The sequence below is a fragment of the Lithobates pipiens genome, unplaced genomic scaffold (genome assembly GCF_037356315.1).
Source record: "Lithobates pipiens isolate NorthernLeopardFrog02 unplaced genomic scaffold, aLitPip1_a1.2 Scaffold_16, whole genome shotgun sequence".
Lineage (NCBI taxonomy): Eukaryota > Metazoa > Chordata > Amphibia > Anura > Ranidae > Lithobates > Lithobates pipiens.
In genome coordinates, this window is record NW_027507748.1 from 13,147,979 (window position 1) to 13,156,584 (window position 8,606).

General features: G+C 36.1%; 1 protein-coding gene across 2 annotated transcripts in view; it reads right to left on the reverse strand.

Annotated features, from left to right (window-relative positions):
- Nucleotides 1-8,354, reverse strand: part of TBX15 (T-box transcription factor 15) — a 160,856-nt gene extending 152,502 nt beyond the window's left edge. Inside the window, exon 1 of one of the 2 annotated variants that reach the window (XM_077479580.1) lies at nucleotides 8,088-8,354. In XM_077479580.1, the coding sequence (XP_077335706.1) occupies nucleotides 8,088-8,292 (205 nt within the window). In that variant the 5' untranslated portion in view covers nucleotides 8,293-8,354. Of the gene's footprint in view, nucleotides 1-3,643; nucleotides 3,938-8,087 lie in introns of those variants that run through there. The other variant, XM_077479579.1, reaches the window with a different exon arrangement.
- Between the last annotated feature and the right edge of the window lie 252 nt (nucleotides 8,355-8,606).

Sequence of the window (8,606 nt, forward strand, 5' to 3'; positions counted from 1 at the left end):
ATATATATATATATATATATACATATATATATAAAATCTTTCCCTGTATCTCTTTATATCTGCGTAGTTCTGGGCACATATAGCCACCCTGTAAATGTGTACAACATAGCAGTGTATTAATTTTTTTAATATATATATAATATAATATATAATAATATATTATATTATTATATATAATATTATAAATGATATATATATAATATATATATATATATATATATATATATATAGATATATAGATATATATATATATATATATATATATATATATATATATATATATATATATATATAGATAGATAGATAGATAGATAGATAGATATATATTTCCCTGCATCTCTTTATATCTGCACAGTTCTAGGCATATATAATACTGTCTGTGTGTGTGTGTGTATATATATATATATACACAAAGACACATACATACTGTATATATGCTTTTTTTATATTGTATCTATTTCTTTTTTAATAGTGCAATGCTCTCAGACAGAAGAGATCTCCAGATTCTACAGAAGAGCTGAGAGAAAACATATTCTCAATAAAAAAAAACAATTATTGCTACTACTACTACTACAGTGGTGATGATGACTACTATTATTACTTGTTTTATTATTATTATTATTATTATTATTTTTATTATTTGTGTTGTTATTATTATTATTAGTAGTTGTAGTAGTATTATTTTATGTGATATTTTTATCCAGCCATTCGAGATTTTTTATTTTTTTTACCCCAGAAATCAGTCGGTGAATACGTTACCAAATACTTGCATTGTATTCAGTCCGCAGGTAATACCGCATGACAAAATTGAATTTTTGCATGATGATTATATAATGTAGATCACTTTAAAGAGGAGATTTAAAAAAAAAAAAAAATTCTAAATATTTGTAGAATATAAGAATGTCTAAAAAATATAACAATATATGTCTACGAGGGGTCTTCAAAAAAGTTTCCGCGTTTTTTATATATAGAACTTCAGTTTAACAAATCGCGGAATCTTTTTGAAGAAGCTTCATATATATTTGATAATGTTTATAATAATGTCCAAGACAGATAATAATTCTCCTAGGACAAGAGAAAAAAAGGGGAATTTACAGATTATTTTTATTTCACCTCCATGAATGTTTTCTCACCTTCAACCCTTAAAACAGTTCCCGAGTCATCTCAGTGTAGAATTAATCTGTGTCTGGTGACTTCCCCAGATAACCCAACACAGCGCTATATGAAAAAGGTCAGCTACTACTATTATTATTCTTTTTAATAATTGTTATTATTATAATCAGTTTCTACTATTATTATTATTTTTAATAATTGTTATTCTTATGATCAATTTCTACTATTATTATTCTTTTTAATAATTGTTATTATTATAATCAGTTTCTACTATTATTATTATTTTTAATAATTGTTATTCTTATGATCAATTTCTACTATTATTATTCTTTTTAATAATTGTTATTATTATGATCGGTTTCTACTATTATTATTCTTTTTAATAATTGTTATTCTTATTATCAATTTCTACTATTATTATTATTTTTAATAATTGTTATTATTATGATCGGTTTCTACTATTATTATTATTTTTAATAATTGTTATTCTTATGATCAATTTCTACTATTATTATTATTTTTAATAATTGTTATTATTATGATTGGTTTCTACTATTATTATTCTTTTTAATAATTGTTATTCTTATGATCAATTTCTACTATTATTATTCTTTTTAATAATTGTTATTATTTTGATCGGTTTCTACTATTATTATTCTTTTTAATAATTGTTATTCTTATTATCAATTTCTACTATTATTATTATTTTTAATAATTGTTATTACTATGATCGGTTTCTACTATTATTATTCTTTTTAATAATTGTTATTCTTATGATCAATTTCTAGTATTATTATTCTTTTTAATAATTTTATTATTATGATCATTTTCTACTATTATTATTTTTAATAATTTTATTATTAGCATTATTAAAGCAGTGATAATATTAATACTATTAATAATAATCATAATAATCATCTTAAAAATATTATGCTGCATCGGTCACCATAATGTCATCCTGTCTAGTTGGTCAGTATATAGCACATTGTCCAGGTCAATATTAATTATTTGGTGAAATAAATAATTTTGGGCAATAATTGTGCAGTCATTGGAGATCTACAATACATACAATACAGAACACTCTGGATATGACATGAACTGCTGCTATAAAATAGCAGTAGAAAAATACATAACAAAAAAAATGTATAAAAAATAAATAAGTAATTATATATATATATACACACACACACATAAATATATATATTTTTTTCATTATTATTGTCTTTTTTTTCTTTTTTTTTAATGCACTATACCCTGTAAAATACACACCCTGCACACATATACAGTACCCGCTATGGTATACATCATCCATTCTGCACATACACACAATATAGATCTGGCAGATTTGCACAATGCCCAGGGTATTTCTGGGGCCCTGTATAATCAATGTGTGCCCGGCTGTCCCTTAGAATGCTGGGCATTCCTCCCCTTGCCAGGCTGGAAATATTCATTAAGCTCTCACATATAACCCAGAGAGAAGACACCTGTGTGCCCGGCTGAGGCTCTCTCACGTATAGAGGGCAGACAAGTCCTTGGGCCAGGATATGAATTGCCAACTGCATACACATACAATGCTGGCACACCACACCCTTCCAATGACAAGCTGTGTGCCAGGCTCTGATATATAATACTCCTATGCCTGGCTCTCACAATATACTTCTGTGCCAGGGACTTCCACATAAAATGCGCCCCCTGTGCCAGCTCACAAATAGAATGCCCCTGTGCCAGGCTCCCGTATATAATACCGCTTGGGATGTCTCCCAAATGCAATGCCCATGTGCCAGCTTCTCACATACAACACCTCTGTGCCAGGCTTCCATATATATATAACACTATCAACGCCCCTTCAATGCAACTTCAATACCCCTGTGCCAGGTTCTCACATACAACACCTCTGTGCCAGGCTTCCATATATATAAAACACTATCAATGCCCCTTCAATGCAACTTCAGTGCCCCTGTGCCAGGTTCTCACATACAACACCTCTGTGCCAGGCCTCCATATATATAACACTAGCAATGCCCCTTCAATGCCCCTGTGTCAGGCTCCTACAAACAATGCCCCTGTGCCAGGCTTCCATATAGAACACCACTGAAGCAGGCTCCCAAATGCCATGTCCCTGTGCCAGGCTCCCAAATGCCATGTCCCTGTGCCAGGCTTTAACTTACAATGTCCCTGTGCCAGGCTTCCATATATAGCACCACTGAAACTGGCTCCCAAATACAGTGCCCTTGTGCCAGGCTCTTACACACAATGTACCTGTGCCCGGCTTCTAAGTACAATGTCCCTGTGCCAGACTCCTACATACAAATCCCTGTGCCAGGCTCCCACATACAGTGCATCTGTGCCAGGCCCCAACACACAGGCTCCCACCTACAATGCCCTTCAGCCAGGCTCCCACATACAATGCCCCAGTGCCAGGCTCCCACATACAATGTCCATGTCCAAGTTCTAATATATTATCCTCAGTGGCAGATAGTGACCCTCGTGGGCATAGGCTGGCATCTCCCCTCCCCGCCCCGTCACTCACCAGGGTTGAGGTCCAGACATGCCCCCGTGTCTTCCGCCTCATCCAGCTCCTCCGGTGGGCTCAGGCCGTCCATAGACAGATCCAGTCCTTTCTGGTGGTGCCAGTCCCGCAGCTTTCTCTTCTTGTGCCCCCCGATCAGAGCCTCCACAGAGAAGGCATGAGCTCTGGAACTGAGGGTGACTGTGGATCTCCTCCTGTCACTCATGATCTGCTGCCACCCCAGTGCCAGCCAGTGCCAGCCCTACATCAGTGCAGCTGCTGCACCGTCTGCTGCGGACCACTGACTGACCACCACTGCTGGGCTGAGGGGGAGGCGAGGGGGGCCGGCCTGTCCTGCCCTGGGACAAGAGGAGGAGAGGGGGGGGCACAGGGCTGGCCAATCACAGGGCAGAGGAGGGGACTCCAAACTTTTTCCAACTTTCATCCAAACTTCCAGGAGGATCCTGACTGACAGCACTGGGGAAGGGGGGAGGGAGGGGGGGGGACACAGACTTAACCCTTTACGGACCCCCATCAGTCATATAGAGAGGCAGACTCCCCAATTCCTGAACCCAGGGACCCCAAACTGCCCCCCTCCTGGGCTCAGAATTATACAGATCTATACGAGGTGATTGCAACAGATCCCCAACACCCCAGTCCTGGCTATTCAAAAAGGATGTAACTTTATATGTGTGCATGGGAAACATTTTGATACATTTTATTGCTACTTTGAAAAAAAAAAAATAAAAAAAAAGGAAACAACTAAGAATTGTAAAAATGTATTTAGAATCCAATATTGTTGCAAAGTCCTTTTAAAAAATATATATCTCATGTAAAAAAAAAAAAAAAAGTCTGCATTTGAAATTTTTTTAATAAATCCGTTTATTGATTTTTTTTTCTTTTAAATACAGTCTTGTTTTTATATATAAACAGATTTATATATAAAAACAAGTCTGTATTTAAAAAAAAAAATCAATAAACGGATTTATTTAAAAAAAAGTCTGTATTTGAAAAAAATCAATAAACAGATTTATATATAAAAACAAGTCTGTATTTGAAAAAAAATCAATAAACAGATTTATTAAAAAAAATAAAAAAGTCTGTATTTGAAAAAAAAAATCAATAAACAAATTTATAAAAAAAAAGTCTGTATTTAAAGAAAAATCAATGAACAGATTTCTTTTTTTTTTTTTTTTTAAAGTCTGTATTTGAAAAAATCAATAAACAGATTTCTTTAAAAAAAAAGTCTGTATTAAAAAAAATCAATAAACATTAAAAAAAGTCTGTATTTGAAAAAAAAAAACAATAAACAGATTTATATAAAAAATAAAAAAAGTCTGTATCGGACTTTATCTTTTTGCAATGAAGACGCTAACTTTTATAACAAAAATAACTGAGCAAGAAAAAAAAAGCATCAAAAAATTTCTAGTTATTTTAGCCAGAAAAAATAATGGAACTATTGATCGGAAATTGATGTAATTTGGAAAGAAAAAAAAAAAATACAAAAGATCAATTGACAAAAAAATAAATAAAAATACTTGGCCAATTTACAATAGCTGATCGATTGTGCATTTTTTATTTAATAGTTTATCGATCGCAAAACACAGCTAAAGTTTTTGACTTGATGCTGATTTGACCAATGGAATAAGCAAAAAAAAAAAAAAAAAAAAAGATCGATGAACTTTAATTAATAATAAAAAAAAAAAAACCTCTTGTCCGATTGACAATATATGATCGCCCGTGAGTTTTTTATTGATCGCAAAACACAGCTAAAGTTTTTGATTTGATGCCGATCTGACCAATGGAATCAGCAAAAAAAAAAAAAAAAAATTGAATATAAGCGAAAGATCGATGAACTTCAATTAAAAAAAAAAAAAAAAAAAAAAACCTTGTCTGATTGACAATATATGATCGCTTGTGTCATTTACTGATCGCAAAACATAGCTAAAGTTTTTGAATTGGTGCGGATTTGACCTTTGGGATCAACACAAAAAATAAATAAATAAATAAATAAATAAATAAATAAAGGAAAAGCGAAACATTGATGTGCTTCCACTGAGAAAAAAAAAAGCCTTAGGCAATTAACAATATCTGATCGATAAGGAGTTTTTCGGCAATCGTTTATCGATCGCAAAACACAGCTACATTTTTTCAAATTGATACCGATTTGACTGTTTCCACTAAATAAAAAAAATAAATAAAAAAACGCTCTAAATACTAAAATCGCTGTGCCCACTGTGAGAGTATATTCTACAATTATATACAAAAACGCCAATATTTCCACATCTATATGATTATCGTGCAGAAATTCGGTTTTATTGTGTAGTGTTACTGAATTTCATACAATATGAATACACCGTTTAATGGTGACGTATTCACAGAGATAGTTCTGGGACAAATTCACTAAGAAATAAAAAAATAAAAAAAATCTTATGTAATAATAATAAATAAATAAATAATATAATAAATAATAATATAGATGAAATAATAACAATAATTATACTAAAAAAAATATATAAATAAAATAATACATTAAAAAATGATTGTTAAAAAAAAAAATAATAATAATAATAACAATATAAATAAAATAATATAAATATTATTAAAAGTAAGAAGAATTTTTTTTTCTTTTCTATTGTAAGAATCAAGGAAAAGATTTCCACACAAAGTATTACAGTTAATAATTGACAACAGTTTCAGCGTCCCCCGCCCCTTCTTGATGATTTGGTAAAATGATTTTTATCATTACTGTTAATAAAATGTAAATAATTTGCAGTTATTGGATATTCTATATACTGAATAGCCCAGATATGACATGGACCGCACTGAAACGGGCACAGATGATGCACATGATATGCTACCTACTCCTGTATATTGTATCTATTCCAAATTATATTTAAAAAAAATAATAATATAAATATATATATATATATATATATATATATATATATATATATATATATATATATATATATATATATAAAAATAGAATACATTATATGCACTATACTTGGTAAGGTAAACTTTTTCTTTTGGTTCTTTCCTAATAGTTCCTATATGTGTGCCCAGCTGTCCCATATAATCTTGGGATTTTTTTCTCCTTCCAGGCTGGAAATATCTAATAAGCTCTCACATCTAAGATACATCAAAGAAAATACATAGTTGCATCTGGTTGCCACTTGTATATTGGGCACACAAGTCCTGGCATTCTCATATTTAGAGGGCTATATATCCAAATGGGTACATCTACAATTCTGGGCACTCTAAATCCTTCCATTGACAGGCTGTGTGACAGGCTCTGATATTTGCCCATGGGTTAGGCTCTAAGATAACTCACTCCTGTGCCAGGCTCTCAAATAGTATGCCCCTATGCCAGGATCCCACATACAAAACCCCTATACCAGACTTCGTTATACAATGCCCCTGTGACAGTTACCTACATAAAATGCCCCTGTGCCAAGCTCCTACATACAACGCCCCTGTGGCAGGATCCTACATACAATACCCTATGCCAGACTGTCCTATACAAAGCCTAGGACCGGGTTATCCCATGCAATGCCCCTGTGCCAGGCTCCCACAAAACAATGCCCAACTGCAGTCTTTATCATATTAAGCCCAGTGGCCTGTAGTGACCCCAGTGGGCAAAGGCTGGCATCCCCCTCACCTCCCCCCCCCCCCCCCCGACACTCACCAGGATTGAGTGCAAAGGGGTAGTGACCCCAATGGGCAAAGGCAACTCCCCTATGCCAGGCTTCATCACAGAATGCCCCTGTGCCAGTTACCTACATAAAGTGCCCCATGCCAGGCTCCTACATACAACACCCCTGTGCCAGGATCCCACATACAACACCCCTATGCCAGGATCCCGCATACAATACCCCTGTGCCAGACTGTCCTATACAAAGCCTAGGACTGGGTTATCCCATGCAATGCCCCTGTGCCAGGCTCCCACAAAACAATGCCCAACTGCAGTCTTTATCATAATAAGCCCAGTGGCCTGTAGTGACCCCAGTGGGCAAAGGCTGGCATCCCCCTCACCTCCCCCCCCCCCCGACACTCACCAGGATTGAGTGCAAAGGGGTAGTGACCCCAATGGGCAAAGGCAACTCCCCTATGCCAGGCTTCATCACAGAATGCCCCTGTGCCAGTTACCTACATAAAGTGCCCCATGCCAGGCTCCTACATACAACGCCCCTGTGCCAGGATCCCACATACAACACCCCTATGCCAGGATCCCACATACAATACCCCTGTGCCAGGCTCCCACATACAACACCCCTATGCCAGGATCCCACATACAACACCCCTGTGCCAGGCTCCCACATACAACACCCCTGTATCAGGATCCCACATATGACACCTTTATGCCAGTATCCCACATAAAACACCCCTGTGCCAGGCTCCTACATACAATGCATCCGTGGTAGGCTCCTACAGACAATAGGCTGGCATCCTGGGCACTCACCAGGATTGAGATCAAGACATGCCCCCGTGTCCTCTTCCTCGTCCAGCTCCTCCGGTGGGCTCAGGCCGTCCATAGACAGATCCAGTCCTTTCTGGTGGTGCCAGTCCCGCAGCTTTCTCTTCTTGTGCCCCCCGATCAGAGCTTCCACAGAGAAGGCATGAGCTCTGGAACTGAGGGTGACTGTGGATCTCCTCCTGTCACTCATGATCTGATGCCACCCCAGTGCCAGCCAGTGCCAGCCCTACATCAGTGCAGCTGCTGCACCGTCTGCTGTGGACCACTGACTGACCACCACTGCTGGGAGGATGAGGGGAGGCGAGGGGGGGGGTGCTGGGGAGGGGACTCCAAACTTTCCTAACTTTCATGAGGATCCTGATTGACACCACCTTGTAGGGGGGGAGGGGGGAGACACAGACTTAACCCTTACTGCATCCACATCGGTCAAATATAAAGGCAGATTTCTGATTTATATACAGGGACCCCTAATACACCGATTGCAACATATCTCCAGAATCCGTC